A 25640-nucleotide genomic window follows, 5' to 3' on the forward strand; every position below is an offset into this window, starting at 1 on the left:
GAGGACCAGAGGCAGGTGCGAGTGCAGTGGCCTGGCACAGCTCCCCATCATCCTCCCACACGCCACGCCCAGGGAGGATCACAGGGCCTTCTGCCAAAGCTTAGGCCTGCTGCGGTTGAGCCTTGCCCTGTGCGGGGCGTGACAGATGGCCCAGGCGCCAGGGCGGAGCACTGCCCTGCGCGGAGTTTCAGTGAAACCCCACGTGGCGGGCTGCCACTGGCTGACTGCTAAGTTAGAATGTTGTTCTATATGCCTCTTGAAGGAATGAATGTTCCTTAAAACATGATGTGTACTGATTTATAAAGTTCAGGGATTAAACTTATAAATTATATAAATTAACTCTATACATTAACCTTTTCTGAATAGCGTGGTATTTTTTCTCTTTGGATATATATATTTAATACACAAATTTTACATATTTTTTCATTTTTTAATTACAGTTTACATTCAATATTATTTACAGAGTGGTCCCTCAATACCTATATATTCTTTTTTATTTAACATCTGCCACAGTTGTGAGGTGAGACAAACCTGTCAGGCTGTGGAACAAACATTTCAAAGGGGGGGATGGATCTGGATCAGAAAGAACGTCCAAGACTCTTCAGTCACAGAACAGAAGCGAGGCTTCTGAGTGCTGCGTGGGGCAGGCTTCTCCCGGCTCAGGAACAGAGCTTGCCCCATGGCCGGCCGCTGCCTGTCTCCCCAGGTCCCAGGCAGCCTCCACGCGGTGCCTGGCCCCAGACAGGCTCCTGAAACATTTATCAGACTCACAAATGGACGCCCTGCCTCTTTCTTCTCTGCTGCTTTACTTAATAACCTAAAAAGAAAACCGAAATTCTTGTGGAACAGTAACATGCCCTTTACAGAAAAGTGTTAGGGATAGAAAACTTTAGTCAAGGGACTGAAACCCTTGGGGCTCAGGTGTTTGTTTTGTTTTACTTTTGCTTTATTTTGAAGACTAATTGTGGGGAGAAGAAAAGCCGAAAACTGGAAGAATCATAGCCCATATAAAAAAAACAAAAGACATATGTCTTTTTAACTGTAGGGGAAAAAAATAAAACCATTAAGAAATTGACTTTCCAGCCAGGAAACCTTGGCCATTTGGTTATGAATCACAATGACATTCAGAAAGACCTTTTGACATGGACCCATTTTACACACCATTCTTTCCTTGATATTCATTTAATATTTTCCAAATCTCAGTGTCCTGAGTTTTTGTTTTTGTTGGCTTTGGTGGAGCCTCTAAAGATTGTAGATTTTCCTTAGTTAACTCATTCCTAGAGTGTTTATTGAACTTAATAGGTGCCCAGCACCAAGCCAGGCCCTAAGTGAAAAACAACAGATGAGGCAGCCCTGACTCTGTCTTCATGGGACTCAGACTCTAATGAGAAATTTGGGCATAAATGAAATCTCCCAAATATCTGTTACAGATCCAAGCCAAAGAAAGGACCTTGGAGTTACCTTAGACTTTACCCTCAAATTGATTTAGCATTACAGCTGATCTTGGCCAGACTATTCTAGAACCTAATATTTGAGCCTGACATCCCTGTCCAATTAATTTTTAAGTTATATCTGAATCACATCCAGTGGTCCAGTCTTGAATTCCCAATGGCAAGAGAATTAATCAACAAGTTGTGAAATACTTATTCAATAGATTATTTGCTCAGTGGGATTTTCTGAAGCCATTAAATGATGACTATTAAGACATCTGTAAGACATAATAGTAATTGGAAACAGGAAATTATTTTGTATGTGTCATCATTACAACTGTTCAGAAAGTAGAAGGGAGGAAGCAAAGTATGTTCATCAACATGCTAATTACAATTGTGAAGAGCATATTGTAAGAGGGGGTCTGAGGTGGGCTTGGGCTGGGAACCAGGATCTTCCAGCAAAGTCACAAGTTAACACCCCCAGGTCCTAGACAGGGTGGAAAAGGAATGCCCAAAATGTGGAGAAGGTGGATCCTGACTAGTAGATTAAGAAACGGACAGACTACTGTCCTGCAATGATCAGGGAGAGAGGTAGGTGTTGTGGGGCCTGAAGCCCATACCATTTGGGAGGGGTTCTCACTAAGAAAAAGAACATCAAATTATAAACATTAAAATGACTAAGGCCAATGGCAGGGCCTTAAAAAGGCCTCATGAACTGAAGAAGTAAAAACTTCAGGAAGTAAAGCTTCTTTAACTTCATTGTAAATCCACCTCTGACAATAATATAGATAGACATAGATGTAGATATAAATTTTGATCCAGGTAGAAAATAAAAACAAAAACAGAGGTACCAGTGCCACCCTGGAGCGATCCCATGGCTGCCCTGCCTCAGCGCTGCCCACACCATCCCCCTGCAAACATGTATGAGTACATATCTTTTCCTTTGGCCAAATATTTAAATGTAATCGTGTTAGAATTTATATTAAGTAATTATACATTATTGTTACAGTGGGAAGTATGTTTCTAAGAGTAATAAGGGGTACTAAAAATATTCCATAGGTCCAATCCGGCAGCATAGGCTCTTGGCTTTTTTTAGCTGTGCATTAGGCAGCCAACAGTTTGGGGGTTCAGCTTTTTGATCAGTTTCTTAAAAGAGCAGAAATAATATATAAGAGCAGTTTGAGTTTTTTTTCTTGTCTTTCTTTCCTTGTGGTTTTTCCTTTGCAACGGATTGTTGCTATTTACTGGTGTAATTGCTTAATGATTTTTTTCCATTAATAAAAGGTAAGTTCTTTGGGTGCAGTGACTGTGTCTCTTCTGTTTTCTGCCGTAAACCCGCCACCTTCAAAGTCTAGCTCATTCATGGCAAGTGCTCTTCAGTGTGAGCCGAATTAACGAAGCACTGAAACACTTTGGATACATTTTGTTAACATGGCAAAAATTCTTAACATGAAAAATGAGCTGATATAATGACAATTGGTACGGCAGAAACAAGCCAGAGAAAGTTATCTTTACTTAGGCAATCGGACATGTGAGGGGATCATATTCAGTAATTAGCTCCAATTGTCCAAAAATACAGTGAAAAGGGCCAAATGTAATTTCAGCTCCTTAACAGTTTAGGAGTAGTTACATTTACATAGTCCTAAAATTGTTTCTGACCTTTGAAGGCAACCACGAGGCTGACATGGCCCCCCGGTGAAAATGAGTTTGACACCCCTGGAAATTTAGCTAAATCCTGCAAAAAGGCAAGTAGTTTATCCTTGTTCTAGAATTAAGGCCTGACTAAATACACACTTAGCTCCTACAACATATCTCAATAAATGTGTTTTCACATTAATCCCTCAGATTCTGATTGACATGTTTTCTGAATCTGCATAATTTCAAACACTAGGACAATATGTTAACTGAGAATAATCTGAAGTTACTCACAGAATAAGGAAGTTAAAAAGATTCATCATATAAAGAAAACATTTCAAAGTGGAATAAAGAAAAGCCACTTTTGTGATGGTTAACAGTAAGTTTGGTTTTCTACATGGTCTCTTTCCAAGACCTAACTTCCAAAATATATGTTATGATGACTCATTTTTCTTAAAGTATAATTAAGAATAAAGGAAGAGCTCATCAGAATTTCACCCATGGTATTAAATATTCGAAGTGAGGAAAACATATATAAATGGTATTTTTAATGGATGGGCACTTGTGTTTGTAGAGAAGTTTTAATACTTTACAGGGTAAGTGGAATGTTAAGAGCACACAGAACTGGCAGAATTATGGGAAGAAAGTGATGTTTGTACAACAGCTTTTCACTTAAAACAGCTTAAAGTATTCTGCGTAACCCTGTGGCATTGTTTCATTTATCCTGGTAGCTGGCTATACAGGGGGAAGATTGGGGCAAAGATAGGGAATTGAAGGAATTTTTCATCTTTTGATAATTTTAATTTTGTCTAATTTAGTAAGAAGCATGTTAAGGCCCTGTGTGTTATGGTTCAGTGGATTGAATGTCAGCCTGTGAACCAAAGGGTTACCAGTTCGATTCCCAGTCAGGGCACATGCCTGGGTTGCAGGCCAGTTCCCCATAGGGGGCATGTGAGAGGCAACCACACATTGATGTTTCTCTCCCTCTCTTTCTCCCTTCCTTCCCCTCTCTAAAAATAAGTAAATAAAATCTTTAATAAAATGAAAAAAGAAACATGTCGAAGAATTTTTAATTTAATAAGAAACAAGGAATTCAGGCTTTTAAAATAATTTTTCTAAGTGTAGCTTTCCCCTATTTCTCGCCAAAATGCAAATGGTTCAGACACAGGAGTTTCCGTGTGTGATACACACTGTGCTTTCTGTCAGCCAGGCCATCAGTAAGACTAGGACAGTAGGGTCAGGTTCCACTGTCACAGCCTGGAGAGGTCGCAGCAGCAGGCAGAAGGGCTCCTAGTTCCCCGCCTTTGCCCAGGTCTGTCTTAGAGGCTGCATTGCAGTTGGAGTCGATTCCCTCTGGGTATTTTCCTACAGAACAGCATCTGCCTGGGCAGTTATTTGGGAGAATTTGTTGTCCTGGGGCCTGCTTCCACCATATGAAATAATCTGATTTCACAGATACAAAATGTGCACTTCCCTTGGTCTTATGAACTCCTTAGTCCGCATCTTTCCTATCCCCTGCAAAAAAGAAAAAGAAAAAGGTGTTACTAAATCAATAATTATGTGTCTTAAAAATTGCGAGTTCTTAAAATGGAAAAATTTGGGCTTTGTTTTATTTACTATAAATACTGGTGAAATTTTACTAATGGAACTGATTATTAAAATATATTTTTATTTAAGAGTAAATTGTTAGAAATTATATTCCAAACCTTAAGAAGAAGAGATTTTTAAAAGCCAATGCTCACACATTGTGATCTAAATTTGTGTTTGAAAAGATGCTACCTGAATTTAATAGAAATCAGAGAAGGATATCCTACACATATCCTTTGAAGCTGAGAATCTGTTTTTGTTGGTTTGAAGTTTGAATGATTGAGATTTAAAATATGTATTTGTTTATTTTTAAATTTTTTGAAGGGAAGGGAGGAGAGTTACTAAGATACATCTCAACTGGATCAAAGATAGGGGGGTAGCACTGGCCCGTGTGGCTCAGTTGGTTGAGCATCACCTGTAGAATGAAAGGTCCCGGGTTCAATTCCCAGTCAGGGCACATGCCTAGGTTACAAGTCCACTCCAGGTTGGTATACATACAAGAGGAAACGGATTGCTGTTTCTCTCTTACATCGACCTTTGTCTTCCTCTCTCCCTCCCTTCCCCTCTCTCTAAAATCAATAAGCATGTGTTTGGGTGAGGATTAAAATATTAAAAAGAAAAAGAAAAGATACAAAGGCAAATGAAATGATTCAATAGGAGGATCAGAAGAAATCCTGGGTAAATGCTTTTATGATTTTTAAGAGTAGAAGCTCCTTCTAAATATGGTAAAAAATCCGGGTGCTAGGAAGGAGAAGATTCACAAAATTTATTGCATAAAATTTTAAACTATATCTATCTCAAGAAAAAACATTTAGTTACAACTGGAAAACATAGTGGAAATGCTATTGATAGAGTGTAATTTGTTTAACATAGAAATTTTTGCTGCCAATGGACACATAAAAAAGACTGAAATCAGTGGTCCAGTTAAAAAGACACAAAACAGGAACTGGTTGTAAGTAGGTATCTACATGAACAGAAATATAGATAATCAGTCACTGCACACACATATTCTAAATCTTCATCTCACAACTAAATAAAACATGACTAGAAAATTGGATTTTCATCTATCAGAAAGAACTAAGTTATTCTTTTAAAGGCCATATCTAACATGGAACAAAGAAAGGAAAAAGAGGCACCTGTCATATGCTTGATTAGTACAAAATTATTAAATCCATATCTTTTAGTAGAAGTTTATCATGTAGAAAATAGGTACAAAAATGTACATATTTTGTACCTATGTACATTTCAGCCTGTTTTCAAGGATTTAAATAAATATTGGTTCATCAAGGTCACAGAATACTATAGAGATGTTAAAGAGAATAAGGTAGAGCTGTATTTACTGAAAGAAAAAGTGTTATGATATATAATTATGTGTAAAAAAGTAAAACATGAGGCTGTGTTACAATGTCCCTTTTACATGTGTATATGTGTTTGCATATAGTGTATATCTATGTGTGTGTGTATATATTGTTTGCATATACATACACATATATAACATGTAATGCAGGTATATGTCCACACATGCACACTTATTTGTATAGAGACACTATCCCAAACATAAGTGTAAACAGTGCCTACTTCTGGTGAAGGAAGGCTTTCACTTTGCCCTTTATTACTGGTTTTGTTTGAATTTTTTGCATAAAGGTGTTAATAATATATGTGTGTTAAAGTAATCAAACAAGGGGGCCATTGGGCTCCAGTGGCCCCAGTGCCTTGCAGCCTGTGTAAGCAAACCAACGCCTAAGCCAAGGTCGATGTGCCGAAAGCCAACAGGATGACACTTAAGAATGCTCAGAGCGTCCCAAAGAATGTGGACCCAAAGAGGAACAAGCCAAGGCACATCATCATTAAGTTACCCAACATTAAAATGAAGGAGAGAATTCTAGAAGCAGCAAGAGATAAGGGGACAGTCACCTACAAAGGAGTTCCCATCAGACTGTCAGCAGATTTCTCAAAACAGACCTCACAGGCAAGAAGGGGCTGGAAAGAAGTATTCCAAGTCATGAAATGCAAAGACCTACAACCAAGATTGCTCTATCCAGCAAAGCTTTCATTTAGAATGGAAGGACAGATAAAGTGCTTCTCAGATAAGGTCAATTCAAGAAGTTCATTATCACCAAGCCCTTATTATATGAAATGTTAAAGGGACTTATCTAAGAAAATGAAGATAAAAAAGATGAACAGTGAAAGGACAGCAAACTCACAGTTATTAAGAACAACACCTAAAACAAAAACAAACTAAGTGGACAGCTAGATCAGGAGCAGAACCATAGAAATGAAGATCACATGGAGGGTTAGCAACAGGGGAGTGGGAGGAGGAGAGAAGGGGAGAAGGTACAGAAAATAAGTAGCATAGACAGTGGGCAGAAAATAGACAGGGAGGGCAGGAGTAGTGTGAGAAATGTAGAAACTAAAGAATTTATGACACATGGACATGAACTAAAGGGGGGAAATGTAGGGGAGGGGGTGTGCAGGGTAGAGGGGAATGAAGGGGGGAAATGGGACAACTGTAATAGCATAATTAATAAAATATTTTTAAAATAAAGTTAAGAAGAGATGGTTGCCAGAGAGGAGAGGGGTTAGGGGACTGGGTGAAAAAGGTGAAAGGATTAAAAAGTACAAAATACTAGTTACGAAATAGTCACAGGGATGTAAAGGACAGTTTAGGTAATATAGTCCATAATATTGTAATAACGATGTATGGTGCCAGGTGGGTACTGGAAATATCGAGGGGAATGCTTTGTAAAATATATTGCTGTCTAAAAAGTATGCTGTTTAGACACTTGAAACTAATCTAAACACCTGAAACTAATACAAAATAATATTGAATGTAAACTGTAATTGAGAAATAAAAATTTAAAACATTAAAAAAAAAAAAGAATGCCAATCACACACAGCCAACCAGGCTTTCCTAGATAAGGTGACCACTTATGCTAGAGCCCATCCCAGTTTCCTTGCGTGCTCTCTGTAAAAACCTCTCCCCCAGCTCCTGACTGTGGAGCCTGCTAACCACCTTCAGTCTGATGCTGCTCCATTAGAATTCATGTTTGTTAAAATAAACCCTTGAAAATGTTACTGTGCCTTAGTGTAGCTTTTAGCCTGTGCCTGGTCACTTATCATAAAGTTCTATTGAGGTGATAAGAACAGGTCATTGGTTCACAGCCCTTCCCACCTCCGCTTAGTCCTGCTGTGAGAAGCTGATTCTAACCATTTCTGTTTGAACCTTTTCGGTGGTTAATAATTAATAATGCACAGCAAGCTAAATAATAATTCATATCTCTGTTGCTCGATTTACTGTCTTTAGATGTCTCTTCCCCAGCTTTAGGACTTCACCTTTCTCTGCTTCAGTTTCTTCATTTTAAAGTGGGAGTAACTGTAGTAACTCATTGAGGTACTGTATTTATCAGATTCTGTGAGTTTTAAATGAACGAATAGAGGTGAGGTTCTTATACCAGTGCTTGATATGTGGTTAACACATTTGATATGCTAATTAGTCTTATTCCATATCATCAGTATTAATCATATTATTATTTCTGCTACCTCACTGGCCCTGTGTTTGACTAATTGACAACTGTACCTTATTCTCCCTTCTAACTCTGCAGAGACAGCAGAGTCTCTCAATGCTAATGAGTCTTTCCTCAAATCCTGCCTTTCCTCACATCCATTTCCTGCGTATCTGACCTCTTGGCCCCCTCAGAGAGAATGCCCTGGTGTTTAATGCCCCGTTTTCCTGCAGGGTGGTCTTGTGTATAATTTTGGCTCTATACTGCTATCTCTACTTGCTCCATCCTCTCATCTGCTTTGTATTTTATTTATAACATGGGGGCCAAAACCTTCATCTGATAATACCCAGGTTCTGTGTTAGCTTCTTCAATGACACAGAGCTAAAATAAAACATCCACTATCTATAATACTGCTGAATAATATGTTGAATATTGTAGATAGCTACATTAGACTACTATTAAATTCAAAACTTTAATACATTTTTAAGCTATGGTACTGAAAAGAAAGACTTATTTTATTAAGTTTGAACTTACCAGATTGCCTGGTTTTGGGTGTATTTGCTTGTCCATGGGCCAATTTCATAAATTTTGTGTCTTTGTTTTCTTTGTTGTTCCATCAGTACCTCCCTCATGACAGTTTTTAGGTGTCTAAATGATACAGTAACTTGATATACCACAGGAGATGTTCAACAAATAATAACTGTTGATGGTAGTTATGATGATATTGATGGTGGTAATGATGATTATGGTGATGATAAAAAAAAGTGTTGATAATACCTCTCTGTAAATGTTGTTTGTGTCTAAATTAGATAGTTTGACACATCACAGTAGGTTTTTAACAAATAATACTGGTGGTGATGGTGGTATCAGTGGTGATAAAAGCAAGTCATATTTTTGGCTATTGCAAAATTCCGACTTTCGCCCTGTTGATGACACCAAAAGGTGCATGTTGACACATACAGTCACTCAGTTGTCTGTTCTCTAGCTTAACAAAAAAATAGGTATTGCAATGAAAATTAGTTGTTTAATTTTAATGGGATACTTCCAGATGTGTGCAGATTGAAACTTTGTTTTTCATAATTACTTCCTGTGTCAAGTCATGAGGGCCAGGCATGCCTCATTTTGCGTCTTAGTGCAGTGATGCGGCCTCTCTGTTGACCCTCACGTGTGTGTTTCCAGTGCCTGCATCGGGGCCCAGGACCCTTACTGTGGCTGGGATGCGGTGACGAAGAAATGCACCAGCCTGGAGGAGAGCCTGAGCATGACTCAGTGGGAGCAGACCATCGCCGCCTGTCCTGTAAGTGCCCGCATTCTCAGTCCTCTGCGCACACTGTCCACAGTAACCCGCTGTGATTCGGTCCTAAGCAGCACTTGAATGATATCCACACATTTTTATCGTAGAACCTTTTCAGCACGCCTGGGCTGTGCTCTCTTAACTTACTCAGCTCTTAGCTTGTACAAGAGCCAGACGGGATACTGGCAGAAGCTTTCTGTCTGTTTTGAAGAGAAGTGTCTTATGAGAAAACAGTACTGGCTTGGAAATGGGGTGTAATATCTCTGTTTTATACTTGTATTTTTATCTCCAGAGTTTGCCGTGAACTATTGTACCCTTTGTAGCATTAATAAATAGTACCTCCCACACCCATCAATTTCCTTTGGGAGCTATAATTCCAGGACCCCATGTAAGTAGAGCTTTTAAATGAATCAAGTAAAGGATATTACCATTGAATCCCACGTGGGACAGTCTTGTAGATACTGCTCAGGGTCACAGCAGAGTCTGGGAGAAACAGTCTAATGTACATTCCCACAGTGAATTCTGCAGGATGAAGAAGAGCTCGCTTGCATTTGAGTCAGAATCTGAATCCAAGAGAATAGATTCCACATTTTCTTTTGTCACCTTATTTGTTTGCATACTCACTCTGGGAACCAGCTGATTTTTTTCCTTTGTCTTTTGAACCCATAATTAAAAAATCTCACTTTCTTTTTTTCCTCAGAGAATATGATCAAAAGCTATTAGCTTCCACACATTTGCAAATTTATTGAGTTACTTTGCTGTCATATAACTGCTAATCTCTGTGACTGTCAATTCTGGCATTCCTCTGCAAGACAGGGCTGAGTAGGGAAGTGACATATACTAGTTTCCGTGACTTGAAATCTGTGCTGTTTCTTCAATACAAAACTGCCTGAGGCTTGTGAACTGTGGGTCTGCTTCCTATCAAGAAACCCGCTAATTCTATTATCTAAACCCATGTCCATGAAGACATCCTTCCATTTGTAAGTGGGAAAAATCAGGCAGTTACATGATGGAGGCCAGGGCTATTAAAACCATTGTCCTTCCCCTCATGTTGGCACGAGATCAAGGACTTTCAGTGCAACGATGAATTCATAACATCTTCTAGGCTCCAAGCAAATCTTTGCATGGGGGTTAGCTGCTAGCCTTTGGGTTATTGCTTCAGATCTCTGATTTTAAGAGCAAACTTTTCTGCAGCAGCTGTTGAAATTGACTTAAAAAATGCCAGCGTTTTAAGTTCCTTTTCATTTCTAACCAACACTCAACGAGCACAACAGCGTTCACCTTCCCTTCCTGCCCTGCACCTAGAGAACACAACATTCACCCTCTGAAATGCAGCTCTAATGCACGGCCATGCACTTCAGAAAGATCAGCACACCTTCTTCAAGATATTTGACCTTAAAATTTTAATGGTAAAAAGAGCAAATGGATATAATAGCGTTCTTCTTAAACAATGAGGCCACGGGTCTAGGACCCAGGGTAGTTTTATTGGATATCTGAGACATGCTTACTTAAGTAATGGAAAATACACATGCCACCACTTGGTTTATAACAAATATGTGTCTTGTGTATTTCTACAGTCCAAAAGTGGAGATGATTTAGTATTTAAGAAGGGATCAGAGGGTTGTTACTGAGGTTGTCACTGCTGCTAAGAGAACATTTTTCTTGTAAGTTCAGGGAGGTCAGAGGGTGAGGTGAATCTGCCCTGGGGCTAAAGCTGTCCTGCCACCTTCTCTCCTTTAAAATTGTAGCTGAGATGTGATTTCTGACTCGCTGTCTGGGAAACACATAAGGTCCTTTTCTTTTTCTTTTTCAAAATGATTTCCTTATTCAAAACCATTTCTATCCTCTCACCCTACATAATGTGTCACATGTCAAGATGCAGTTTTAGAAAGTTAACAATGTGGGAAGCATGTAACAACAGAGAATAAATTATGTCACTTTGAAAAATACTCAGGAAACAATACAATGTATTTTTCTCACGTGCAGGCTACCATGTAGAAAATAGGAAGTTTCATATACCTCAACTACTATTTTAATTATATATCCTTTTCTAACAATCTATTTCTTAGAAAAAATGAACTAGGTGAACATTATTAGCATTTCTATAGAGCAGTCTTAACTTAGAAAGGTATTTTTAAAGGCCGTTAAAAATTTGATTTGCTTCTATGTGATTTTTTATTTTCGACTGCACGAAAGAAAAGCTTAATTTTATTGACTAAATCTACCATATTTCATTTTTTCTGATATGCTACTGGTTGTGAAGTATACTCCTGTTTTGTAAGGAAAAAAAATGCTTCCATGGAATGCAACATGCCAGCTGATTTCAAAGATGTTAAAAATACCTAAAGTCTTATTATCAGCAAAATACATTTCTTATCTACATACCTTTAGCCAAAAGAAATTGAGCTTTATAAGCTGAGGGATTTTTAAATGAGACCAAGTTGAAGAATGAAAGGAGGCCCTGTGTCACAGAGTTCGGTTAGGTTAGAGGGGTGTTCAATGTGCCGAGACTGATACGGGACCCTCTCGCGGGAACCTACCTTGGGAATCTTCACAAACCTGGGACAAAGGATGTAGCACAGCTGAGTTCCCCGAAGTTAGTTTTCCAGCCACACTTCATGCAGGAGCCGCCATTTGCTGTTTAGATCCTGTGCTCTTCAGAGAGTTCAAGTTGCCCATGAGACCTTCAGAATCTTCTCAGGGACTTAGGAATTTAAGACCTATTTTCCACTGAAAGGTTAAAAATATTAAAAATGTTTATGGATTTCTGTTGTCCAGGAAACTGGGCAATAGTGGACTGACTATTGACTAAAGTTCTGTTTGCTTATGTAAATGTAATTGAAAACACTGTTCAATACATTTGGAAGTGCATGAGCAAGCTCTAAATCGAAATATCTAGTGGATATGAAAAAAATTTATGTCCTGCATAACTTGTAGAGTTGCTGAACGAGGGTAGCATAGTTTGAAGAATCTACCTGGGCTTCATGCATGAATACAGTCTGCATCCTTTGTGGACATATGGCTACGGGTATATCATATTGTATGATGAGCTCCTGTTCCAAAATATACCATGGCAAATATTTTGCCATAACTAGAAAAATACATAGACCAAGTAAGTCTCACAATTTCAGGATGCTTCTCAGGCTATGGTGTATAATTAGCACTTTTAAAGTGAAAGAGGACTTTCCATAGCAATGATGGAACCCAAAGCCCTCCCTGTGGATGGCAGTCCCATAGATCAGAGTCCAAACAGTCTCCACAGGTTCCCAAACTACATTGAGAAGGAAGTCAGGATGTAGATCCCGTGCTTCTGATGTCTGAGGCATTGTCATTCACATCTCTTAGCATCTCCCCAAGGCAGTGGCCTATCAGGGGACCCAGCTGTGATCTGAGGGTAACCTTGCATATTATGCTCAGATAGCAGGTGAGATATTATTTCAAAATTTTGTAATAAAATCTACTATGTATTTTTTTCATTGACCCTACAAGATGTTTCCTGTTGCTCTTACATGAGATAATTCACAAATGGGGATGAGATTCCGGGATAATCATGGCATCCAGTGAGCATTTGCTGCCCATCAGTTCTCAGACTTAATATTTTATATACATTATCTTATATAACAAGGGTTCTGTAAGGCTTGAAAAAATCTATTTTAATAGAAGGAAACAAGAACAAAGATTAACCATGTGTCTATATTATGTATTCAGGGCCATGTTAGGCAATTTTTAATGGATTGTCTCATTTAATGCTAAGGGTGACCCTCAAAGATGGACATCATCGCTTCCATTTTATAGAGAAAAGAACTAGGACTCAGAGGCAATAAAATAAAGATTGCCTCGACTCTCCCATCTTATCAGAGGCCACAGAGAACTCCAGCTTTGTTCCAATCGAAGGAGCTGTGCTTCCTTTGTGTAATTTGTGTACAGACATGGACTGAGGGGTGATAGCAGGATGGTACAAGACAAGCCTTTCCAAGGAGCATGTTAATACCCATTTTGTTACTACCTCTGACAAAAGATATGTGAAACTTTGAAAATAAAGGCAGATCTTTTAACTTCTGAAAAAATGTCTGAGTAGAAAATATGAGATTTTAATGTAGATATAAGAAATGATTGCTGGAGTACAGTAAAAACCTGAAGATATGCTCAGGGAATCTCTTACACATCAAAGGCATCTCCATCCTGGGTCAGTTGGGAATTAATTTAATTGATCATGAATGTATTAAACTGGGATTATGGAGTTTGCTTTTGACAAAACTCGCATCTTCCTTAGTTTGCTCTTGGACATGTGTTATTTCCTAGGTGAGGGGAACTTTGCTCTTACAGAATTGGAGGTAAAAGTACATGAAGCTGATTTCCATGAGATTCTCACTAAAGAATGATCCAGGGACCGCACAACATGGTGAAGTGGCTGAGATCAGTCTCTGGACTCAGTTTCTCAAAATGATCTTGGGTCTTTTAAAACCAGTATGACCTAGAGTAAGGCGAGCCTCATCTGAGTTTCAGTTTTCCTCTCTATAAAATGGGATGTAGTATAGTAGGGATGTTGGTAAGATTCAAGGAGTTAGTACATGCACATCACTCAGCCCAGGGGATGGTATACACTAAACTATCTACATATATACATGAGTGTGTTTTACCGTAACTTAGCATTTAATGACATAAAGCACATACCCCAAATAGAAAATCACTTGGCAGAAACCCGGAAGATAGCATGACTACAGATAATTTATTCTAGATAGCCTTGTTTCTAGTGTCTGTTTAAGGAAAGCTAAGAAAATATAAAAACACTTACTCATGCAGAGAAGTAAAGCAGCAGAACCTACCCCATTATTCATGGGTCTACACTATTTCCAAGGCAGATTCTCATGCTATTATACTTAGGATCAAAACAAGCCTGCGCTTAAACGCAATGTAGAAAACCCACCTGCTTTTCTGAATATTGCAGGCTTTTCCTGCTTCAAATGTAATAGAACCAATAGCAATGTGTCCGAATTGAAATTACTGCCCCTCAAAGTAGGCAGTTACCCTACCCATGGCTGAAATTAAGGCCCACATTCTCATCCTGTAGAAATATAACACTGTGTCCTCTCATTAATGATTTGCTGAGTGCATTTCCTTCCCAGTGCTGTTCTTACTCTAACAGTTCTATTTTTTTCTATACCATTTCTCTTCATTCCTTCATGAACTGTCACTTATTTAAAATTTTTCCTCACTTTTCATCTGTCACTCATTTGTGAGCCTGTTTTTCCCCATCCATATATTTGGGAGGAAAACATTGACACCATCCCTTTCTTTGCCTGAGACCATGTTATCTTACACCAGTGTCCAAAGCAGAGGGGTGTGTGTGTCTAATTCAATGGTTCTTAACTGGATGTGTCCCCAGGGACAGTTAGCGATATCTGAAGCAGTGTTGGTTGTCAGATCCTGGGGCATCTAGAAGGTAGAGTCCAGGGATGTCAGTAACTATTCCACAATGACGAGGACAGCCTCCCTAACAAAGAACTACCCCACCCAAAGAAATGTCAGCATTGCCGAGGTTGAGAAACCAGGGTCTCATGGGAAGGAAAAGGCAGGCCATTTCCAATTATATTTTCTAAATCTCTAGATGTGCAGTCTTTGGCAATTTTGTAACTATTTCCTTAAATCTTAGTTTGCATTTTGTGGAGTAATAGTATGTAAACATTTTGTCTAATAGGACAGCATTTCCTTTAAAAAAATTGAATTCCCTGTAAGTGGGGCCTTAAAAACGACTATTTTCAGCCTGTAATGGGGAGAGAGCAGTTTCAGGGCTGATACTGTTGGGTTTTGGGAGGTGTGGGGAGAGCAGGTCTCTGATTCCCAGAGCCTTCTCCTCTTGCCTTAACCGCCTCACCCCCATACCCCAGCTGGGACATGAAACATCACATCCTCATGTAACCGAATCCAAGGCAGGAAGGATGAGAAGGAACAGAGAGTGTTTTTCTCTTATCTGGAGCAAAAGAATTTCTGGAAGCCTTTTGCTATTTCTTGTCTCATTTTCCAGGATCAGGACACATGTTCATCTTAGATCCAGCACTGGCCCAGTGAGAGGGGTTGCTGTGTCTCCGGTGGGTGTCCTTGTCAAGGGCATGGCGTGATGCCTCCTCTCCCGCGGGGAGTGACAAGGAATAATTCCCCTGATGAGTGCAAAGCCCCTTCATTCAAAGTATCACAGTCATAAAAACCCTGCACCCTGGCTGGGATTCTTGCCATAGGCTCTTTGGGCTGCAGAAATGAAGATTCCCAGGTCCCCTGCAGAACAGGGGGTCAGGCTTAAGGGGGCACACTGATTGGAACAGGAACTTCCATGTTGTCAGGAATCAGGACAGACTGTCTCCTGCTCCCCATGCCAGTCTGTCTGTCTCTCTTTCTCTTTTACTTTTGGCCTTTCCGCTTGTACCTTCCCTGTATTCATTTATTTCTATCACCTATTGACACATGCAGCTGGCACAAAGGCTGGCTCATGACTTTGCAGTTTCCTTTCCACAAGTCACTGACTTATTTTTTCAGCTTGCCAATTTCTGAGTACATTCCCATCATAAACTGTCCTCTAGGAGCATTCTGAGTGATTTGTTTCCATCTTCCTTCATTTGTCACTATGTCATTTTCCCTCCTGGCCTCACAAGTCCACATTTTCCTGTATTCGGACTTCTCATGACTTCTTAGAACTAAAGTGATCCTAACAGTCTGTCTGCCCATTTCCTTTGTATTTTGCGGAGGAAATGGAGGCCAAGGGAAATTTGAAAAAATCTTTTGACTCCAAATAAACTGTCTCCAAATAACCTGATGTTTCAATATCAGGAGGATCCCTAAACCTTCCACATCCCCCCGACCCGTTACCTCTCTCACCACTCCCACTTCCGCCCAGACACCTTCACTCCGTCCTCTTCAAAGTTGTGTGGTCTGAGGCTTTGTCTCTGGCCTGGGTCATCCTACATGCAATTAACTTAAGACTTAGCCCTTCATCTTTGGGACCTCATCTCAGCCAGGAGGCCTTTGTTCATTCGTGCCTTGTAACTTCTGTACCACCCTTTTCCTGTCACTCCAGTAGCATTCTAGAGGCTTCTGGACTCCCATCTGGCCTGGGTTGGAGTCTGGTCCACAGAAAAGCAGGTCTATAGAAGTGGAAGAAGTTTTGTTATGTAAAATTTTAGGGTTAACATGATGTGTTAAGATACATAGGTATTGGTATTCTAAGTAAATGTACTATTTTGGCTGTTTTTTCATGTTGTTTTGCTTTAAAATTTAGTTTACTTTTAAGCTCTTTAGGTCTTGCACTATTTTCAGTGAGGTTGTGTGGGATGTGTGTGTGTGGTATTAGGAGGGACAGCCACCTGCCCATACATCATACACTGAGCAGCCCCATGGCACCCACGTGACACAGTCCAGCCCCGTGCTCTGAAATCCATTCTTTCCATCATTCCTCTGTCCCCCAGTAACCAGCTCAATAGGGAAATCCTCATATCCTGTACAAAGCCAGTCACTGAGCCAAGCCTGTCAGTAATTTAAATAAAGGTTGTGAAATACTTTCAATATGACAATGTCCCAAGCAGCAGAAACTTCCCTTCTCCTTATGCTTTTCTGAGAACTTTTGTCCCCATGTCCCCTTTCCAGCCAAACACCCGCATGCCAGGAGCAGATGGGGAAGGCTATGCCTCCGTGGGCGGTTGAGAACTAAGTTCCTTGTCATCTAGATCCAGGTCTTGTCTGAGGAGAGCATCATTTAAATGCATAAGGAGGGCCCGTGACATTGTATTTGGGTTTGCGATACCAAAGGGAACTCATCCTCATGTCCACAGGGTCCGTGCAGCACTTTACTTCTAATGGGACCTTAAGAAGACCCGCCACAGTGCCATCTACTTGACAAGTAAATTACGTGTTGTTAGTTTTAAGTGACATTTGTGCCAAGCCAGGTCTTAAATGACAACTAGTTGACAAATCTTTCATTTTTTAAAGCTACATAAAAATGCAACACAATTGCTCATCTGTGGTTTTCACTCCAGTGCTTGTTCCTCGGGTTATCACATTAGAGGACAATTATCCCGTCACCTGATCATCGAGCTATTAGCGAGCTCTGCTTCCTGTCCCCCTCCTTCTCCTGCTCCTCCTCCTTTCCCCTCCCCCACCTCCTCCATCATTATCTTCACCAGTGACCTCTTCTGCTTTATTTTGAAATATTCCCCTGTTCCTCCTTTTTTACTGTAATATAAAACGTTATAAATGGACTCTGACTGTCTTGTGAGAGACCTCTCATTTTTTCTTTATGTTCACTGCCTTAACCGTTTCTAATATCCTTTCTTGTATCTGCTCCCTAGACAAGGAACCTCACTGTGGATGGGCACTTTGGCGTGTGGTCCCCGTGGGTGCCCTGCACGCACACAGATGGCAGCGCCGTGGGAACCTGCCTCTGTCGCACTCGCTCCTGTGACAGCCCGGCCCCCCAGTGTGGCGGCTGGCAGTGCACAGGCCCCCGCATGGAGATCACCAACTGTTCCAGGTGCGTCCCTCCCAGCACTTGGGCCCACTTTCATGTGTAAACTGACTGTAGAGGAGTCTGGGAAATCATTCCTAATATATACCTGCCCACCTCTAGAGAGAGGTGGGAAAAGATAGGGATCTTTATTGCTTCAAAAGTATGTAATTTCTGGAAGGAGACGTTAAACTCTAAAGCAGATTATAAATCTGAACCCATTCTTTTGTCCCTGGTTAGACTAGAAGAATATTGCTAATGTGCATCATATTATTGGCTTGTTTGAGGGAAACATTCATGCCAGTTACAATCTTTTTCTGGAATATGTAGGCTTGTAGTCCTTTTTTAGTGTAACACAGTCCATTTTTATGTACCAGCCTAAGCCACTTAGCTCTTCACAGCTGTGTGTTTTGACAGTGTCAGTGACTCCCAGTGGTTAGAAGGGAAGCTGTGGGCCCCGCCCATGTGCCCTTGCCTTAAAGTGGTCCCTGAGAATGGGAACAAGTCTCAGATCAGATTTAGGCAGACCCACGACACTGTGACATGGCCTCTTCTTGTAAATGACAGTGTCCCAGGTCCCTGACCCTCAGGCATGCTGGAACCCATGCCCATGAGTGCTTCACCTGTGCAGATGTGACACTCTGGGAGCTAGTCAGCCCACCTTCTACTCAGACTAGGGAAAGGGACCCTCTGTTACCATGGCAGACACTTACCCCAATGTGTGCAAGGACAGAGATGTGTTCATGGTATATCAACTCATCCTCTCTTGGACGCCAGTTAATTCACCAACCAAAACCTATTTCTAACTGGCCATATACCAGTGGCCCTCATGGAGATTCAGAAAGCAGTATGCATTGTTTGAAGCCGCTTCCTCTGGAGTGTGAGCAATAATGTCAAATGGTTTTTGTAGTTTGAGAAGCTACCCACCTACCCACAGAATTAACTTCTCTGAGTCTCTGAAGGACACATCTAGGGTAGCAACTAAAGCTCGAATGTTCACACATGTCCATGGCACTGTGGTAGGACAGCTCTCATTCACATGTTTGTACTTGGACCCTTGGGTTTTCTGGTGCAGTGGTCTTCACAGCCAATTCCTCACCTGCCCCTAAGAGTCTTGATAAACGAGATGCCTCCTCAAATACCTGTAGATTGGCATCTAATATATTTCATCAAAAGGTTCAGTGTTTTCAATGGTATAATTTCTATTATACCAGTCTTTAAATGTGTAAATAGAACCTAAATATCATAATTAGCTACCTCTCCATTTAAAGAAATTGATGAGCAAGCTCTTACTGAACATTCAGAAATTTTTTGTTTGTCCTTCCCTTTAACTTCCTATTTCTAGTCTGTTGTCTTATAGAATCTTATCCTAATTTGCTGTTTTTGTGTCTGAAAGTCTTACTTGGTTGTGCTATTATACTTCTCTGCCACTATTACAAAACAATTATACAAACAGAATTTTCTTTAAAACTTATTTCTGACAACCACAGGCTTTCTAAATATATATTTAAAAAATCAACACACAATTAACCTAAATATTATGTATATTATACATTTTGACCAATAATTACTTAACATTAAAAATGAGATTTTTAAAAAATTCCATTCTTTGATGCAATTGTTTTAAATTCCCAAGCCCTATTCATACTCAGGCATAAATGCAACCTCCTGCCTGAGTCGGTAAAAGCTTAGTGCCAATTTCACTTTTATGTTTTATTTTTTTAGAACCTAAGGCCTGACAGGTTTTAACTACATAAGTAGTTGGAAATGTAAGATCATAGCATTGTCACTCACGTCTCTAAGTTTTTTCAAAATTATCTGCCAAAATTATGATGATCTCACACTGAAGACTTTTTCATAATGTACTACATTAATGGATAGTCTGTTATGTTGGCCTTCAGTTTTGTTGGAAGCAACACACTGGAACCACGTAATATGAAAACAGAATGTTTTGCTGAGTGCTATCAAGTACTTCCTCAATCTATGCAAAGCACATCAAAGAGCCTTGAAGAGCATCATTCAAATGACTCTAAATTCAGCTGTTATTCTTTATGTATGTGTACCTTGTACATTTATAAAGTGTTGGGAAATTCAAAATATTGCTCATTGAATACATTTTGAAAGTATATTTTTGATTATATGCTTTATCTCATGACATCATTTAAATGTTTTCTCAATACCTTGGGGCAGCAAGATTAAAGACATTTAATTTATGAAAAGAAGTCCACAATGTAAATTAATTAGCTAAGCCAGACCTGACTATCAAACAAAGGCCAAGTAAGACTTACTGTCAGTCAGAAAAGTATGGTTTATTTTATAACTAAAATAAATATTTGAATGAGCATCCTAGTGATCCTATGTCACTTCTGAATTCTAATTCTTAGCAGGGAGGGAAGGAAGGAGGGAGAGGGAGAGAGATATTAAGAACATAACTAGCTGATAGAAAGGCAGGAGGTCAAGGGAAGGCCTGGAGCCTTGACAGGGGTTGGCCATCTAAATGCATTCGGTCTCTGCAGCCTCCCATTCTTCTTACCTACCTCCCTTTATGGAGCGTAGGATCAAAACCTGTGTTCATCCTGGGATTGTCAGGAGTGCCACTGTGACGTGAGGTTTGTGTTCAGGAAGTGAAGTGGAGGGTGCCCCCACGCTCGTCCTGATGAGGGCAGGAAGGAAGGAAGCCTCGGTTGAGGGTGGACTGACCAGGGCTGTGGGCGCAGGGAAGAGCTCAGCCGAGTTCTCCAGGGAACTCTAGCTGGGACGGCCCTCGATGGCTGTGAGGTCCTCTCAGCTGAGTTACTGCAACCGGCACTCCCAGCAGCTGGAGGAAGGCATGCTCAGTCCCAAGGGTGCCCCGCGTGGCTTCCACTGACTGTACCTGAGAGAGTGTAGAAGCCAAGTTCTTAATCAAAAAGGCTGTCTGAGCTAGAATCCCAACACCCAGCTCTGTTAACATGTGCTACTGAATAACCAGGAGACCCATTCAAAGGTGTGATCCATTGAGTAGTTTTCCTGTATCTTCTGCTTATTGTTTTATTTTGGCTGTTAGTTTGATTTTCTTTTACAACTATACTCAATTTTCTCCTCTATCCCCTGAACCTATAGCACTATGACCACAGGAGTATTTTATATTTTCAAAGTAGTATCTTATATTTTACATATAAAATATATAAATTTATATTAAAATATAAATGCAATATTAATATTAATGCAATAATTATTTTATGCATATGTGTGCTTGAAATTAAAGCTGATTTCAATACAAGTGGTTCATTTTATTTTGCTTATTCTTTAATATGTCTACCTTATTTTATATTCATATATAAATAACAAATAAATTCAAATATACACAGTTTGAACTCCTTATTTATACTCTGTATCTTTGTCAAATTTCAAGAAAATAGTCAAGAATCTGGATTTAAAATATTCTTCCTTCATTTTTAATATAGTTTGTTTTAACGCTTCAAACATTACTGTGTTGTCTATCAATATGAATGCTACCAAAAGAAATACAGATTTTCATTGATTTTAAAAGTAAGGATTATGTGTAGATTTCAGTAATTATTTTATGCATATGTACGCTTTAAATTAAAATTGAAATAGTACAGGTCAAGTAAAAGCTTAAATTCTAAACACTCAGGGGTTCATCTCTAATTGCTTTTCAGTGAATTCCATTTCTTATTATATTTATAGTTTCATAACTGAAGTTTCTTAATAGTTTCTAATAAAGCCCATTTTGAATTATTTATAGTTCACTTAAAATGTTACTCTTAAATTTCCTACCTTGACTGTAAAGTCAGAAACCTGGGACAAAAGTCTCACAGTAATTGAGATTCCCATGATGGAGTATGGTTAGTCTTAACAGCCCCGGTTCCCTTTACCTTCATAGCCCATAGTCGGGTGGGCTGTGTGGGGAAGCATCTAAATTTGAAAGTGGGTGCAGACAGGGGAAGGGCTACGAGCTAGTTTGACTCAATAACCGAGTTGCTTCCTCCCCTAGGAATGGAGGCTGGACCCCCTGGACCTCCTGGTCTCCCTGCAGCACCACCTGCGGGATCGGCTTCCAGGTGCGCCAGCGGTCCTGCAGCAACCCCACACCCCGGCACGGCGGTCGGGTGTGTGTGGGGCAGAACCGCGAGGAAAGGTATGTGCCTCTCCGCCTTCAGCATTGCTGTCCTCACACTTAACTGTGACTCCAGTGCAGTCAGTTTTTCTGCGGCTTCAGTTTTGGATCAAGCTTAACTTATCAGTGTCAGTATCTTCTGTTGAGCTGAATTGTCTTCCTCTTTTCCTGACATTCTTAAATTTTGACCAGATCTCCATGTTGAGAGCATTACTGGGCTGCTATGGTCCCTGAATGGTTGACTCTACTGAGCAGGTTCCAACAGCGTGGCAGTCCAGGGGCAGTGAGCACCCTGTCCCTGTCTGTACTGGGCTCTCTGGAGACTGGGCAAGGGAGTCTGCTGGAGAAAGCTTGTGTTTGTTAGAATTCAGCTACACGGATCTCAAAACTACAGTTCCATGTAGGACCTAAGGCGGTCCTGAGTCTGGATGTATTGGCCAGTGAAGTAAAATTCTCCATCAGAACTCTATTAAGCAGCTGGAGCATAGGTGAGAACATGTTCAAGGTCTCAGTTATATTTATAACTGGTACACATCCTTCTATTATCGGATACCCTCAATGAAGCCACAACGTGACCCAGAGTGGGGCATTCTTTTCCATGCGTAATTTAAGCTTTAAGCACATCATGGGGACATTTCAGTTCAGTCTTGCATTTAACAGTCTGTTGGTTTTTATAGAATCTGACATTTGATTATGGCCTCATACAATTTACAACAGTGGTATTTGACTCTTTTTCGCATATTTAAGTACATCCCTGTTTATGGTCTTTGGAGAATATCCACGTAGGTAATTTTCACATCACTTTCAGGATTCTTATTGTGCCGTACTCACATAAACTTATTGTATTGATCCCGTGGGGAAGAAAATGACTTTCAATACCTTTTAATTAAAATGTAGTAAGGCTTATATAGAGTGATATGGATTCACTGGAGCCTCATAAAATACTGTATGCAGTCATTTCTATGTCATTAATATTTATATATACAATATAATATTTATGTATTATATTTATATACAGGTTTACGGAACAGATAGTTCTCTGCTAGATATTTATTACAACTTCAAAACAACCAGACAAAATCACTCTATTTTCTTTCACTGTATTCTTAAATTACCAATTAAGATTTTTATTTGTTTCAACTGAGAGGAAAATGAAAGATGGGTTTTATGAAGCAGGGTTGGCCATTTTTGAAGTAGATCCCTCAAGATACTCTTGAGAAAGTCTGTCATTTCAGAACTAACACAAGTCGATAAGTGAGAAAACTGATGGAAGAGTGGTCTCCCTGCTATTTCTAAGCCTGGTAAAATTTAGAATTGGTTGGGAGTTTTAAATGCTGTATATTGTCAAAGAATACAGCCCACTCAGGTAAAACCACCTTCATCTGTGTGAAGCTGCCTTCAGCATCACGGCACCTCCACACACCTCACACCTGCTCTCACCTTTCCCAGGCTGAGCACACAGGAGGGGTGACACTGTTGAACTCTATGGTAAACATACAAGTTTCTGCGTCCTCAGTATCCATCCACGATTGTTCTTAAAGCTTTGTTTTCGGGAAAAAATCAGGATGGCCGGGGTGTTTGGAGGACCTACATTTAAAATGTTCTTTTTTTTTTTAACTGAAAAAATGCTTTTTGGGCTAAATGAATATTTTTTTAATGGAGGCGATTTGGATTTAAGTTATAAATGAATGGGTGGTAAGAACAGGGACTATGTAAGATTTTTTATCAAATTGAGCCCTCCCTATTGAGTAACCTTTCTAATGGCTTAGAAAGAAGTTAATGAAAACTAGAAAAAAATACCTGGTTGGTCTTCACAAGCAAATAGTTCTTAGATTTCTTTACCATTTTCTGTGGGAGGTCTTCCCACCTAAGTAATAGCATCTGTTACAGACATTTGAGAACTAAACTCAAGATTAAAGGAAATGGTCTCCATTATAAGGAATAAAGGTGTAAGCTTCCAAAATCATTAACACAATCACTTCATCCTTATTTAAACTCCATCAACCCTAAGAACTCTTAAGAGACTACAGGTGAATAAATTGATTCTTCCCCAAAACATCCCTCTGTTAAAGCCAAGATTATAGTTAGAGACATTTCATTTGAGACAAAATCTCCGGTGTGGGGAGTAATTCAATGAGAGCTTTATTGCCACAAAATCTCTTAAGTATCGTTTTTCTTAAGTAATAGATAAAGAAAATATCTGACTAATTTTTTCCTAAAAGGTATGGACACTCTGTGTACTTGCTGCTGGGTGCTTTCATAAGCCTGCTTTCTGCCAGTAGAATTTTGGATTTTCTAATGCTTATTTCATTTGTATTTTCAATGTTCCTTACAATCCAAGCTGGTACTTTACTGTGGGGCCTCTGTGGACTTCCTTGGAGTTTACTCCACTAAACCAAACTATAGCCGCAGATATTGGTGAGATGTCCCTTCTTGGCCTGGGGATCCTGCCGAGACTGTTGAGGGCCTGGCCAACACCTTATAGCTCCCTTGTGACTGAGAGGATCTATGACACACATCCTCGCTCTTGACTTCTTGAAAGGACCCTGGGTGTGATGTAGTACTACCCTGATCATTGGCTCCTTCTAAGGTTTGAACAAAAGGCTGTACAGTCACATCCTCAGCTTTTACTCCATACCAGCCATTTCTGGCACGCTCAGGAGCTATTTCTTAATTTTAGCATCTTTTGCCCTTAGGAGAGACTCAGAATTGCCCAAACTATTGGGTCCTGGTTACTTCTGTTTACTACCTCTTCCCTCATTTGTTTCTTTCTCCTACATTTAACAGTGAGCAGGAAGAAGAAAGGCCAGGCAGCACCTCCAGTACTTTGCCTGGGAATTTCCTTAACTACCATATTTTCAGATTATAAGACACACTTTTTTTAACCATGATTTTTGCTTCAAAAATGTTTTTTCTATTTTCCTCCTCTAAAACCTAGGTGTATCTTATAGTCTGGAAAATATGGTATGTAACTGCTTTACACTTACATGTTCTGGTTTCCATATAATTTCAGGAACAATTTGGGAAGCTTTCTGCTTTATATGAAAAGGCTCTTTCTTATTCTAGTGTCCTAGCTCCTAGGTTCTTTTTCCTTTTTAGCTTTTTTATTGTGAATATATATATACATAAACATATAAATACACATATACTTAGATATATATATTCATACAATTTGCCTTTTAACTCTTTTAAGTGTACAGTTCAGTGGCATTCATGGTACAACCACAGCCACTATTTCTGAAACTTTTTTATCACCCCAAACAGAAATTCTGTAACCATTAAGCAATAGCTTTTTATTTTTTCTTCCTTCCAGCCCCTGGTAACCTCTAATCTGTGTTCTGTCTCCATGAATTTGCCTATTCCAGATATTTAATATAAAGTAGAGTCACAATTTTTGCCCTGTTCTCTCTCGCTTATTTCACTGAACCTATTTTTTAAGGTTTATATATGTTGTAATATGTGTCAGAACTTCATTTTTTTAAGGATGAATAATATTTGATTGCATGGCTATACCATACTTCATTTGTTCATCAGTTCATTTGGGTTATTTTCACCTTTTCTTTTGTTTTAGATTTTATTT

General features: G+C 39.6%; 1 protein-coding gene across 2 annotated transcripts in view; it reads left to right on the forward strand.

Annotated features, from left to right (window-relative positions):
* SEMA5A (semaphorin 5A) overlaps positions 1-25640 on the forward strand; it is a 440583-nt gene that overhangs the window by 353039 nt on the left and 61904 nt on the right. For both annotated transcript variants that reach the window (XM_053657221.1, XM_053657222.1), the window contains 3 exons: positions 9335-9452; positions 17786-17967; positions 21938-22081. In XM_053657221.1, coding sequence (XP_053513196.1) covers positions 9335-9452; positions 17786-17967; positions 21938-22081 — 444 coding nt within the window. The remainder of the gene's footprint in view (positions 1-9334; positions 9453-17785; positions 17968-21937; positions 22082-25640) is intronic.

The sequence above is a fragment of the Artibeus jamaicensis genome, unplaced genomic scaffold (assembly GCF_021234435.1).
Source record: "Artibeus jamaicensis isolate MK-2021 breed Jamaican fruit bat unplaced genomic scaffold, CSHL_Jam_final scaffold_369, whole genome shotgun sequence".
Taxonomy (NCBI): Eukaryota; Metazoa; Chordata; class Mammalia; order Chiroptera; family Phyllostomidae; genus Artibeus; species Artibeus jamaicensis.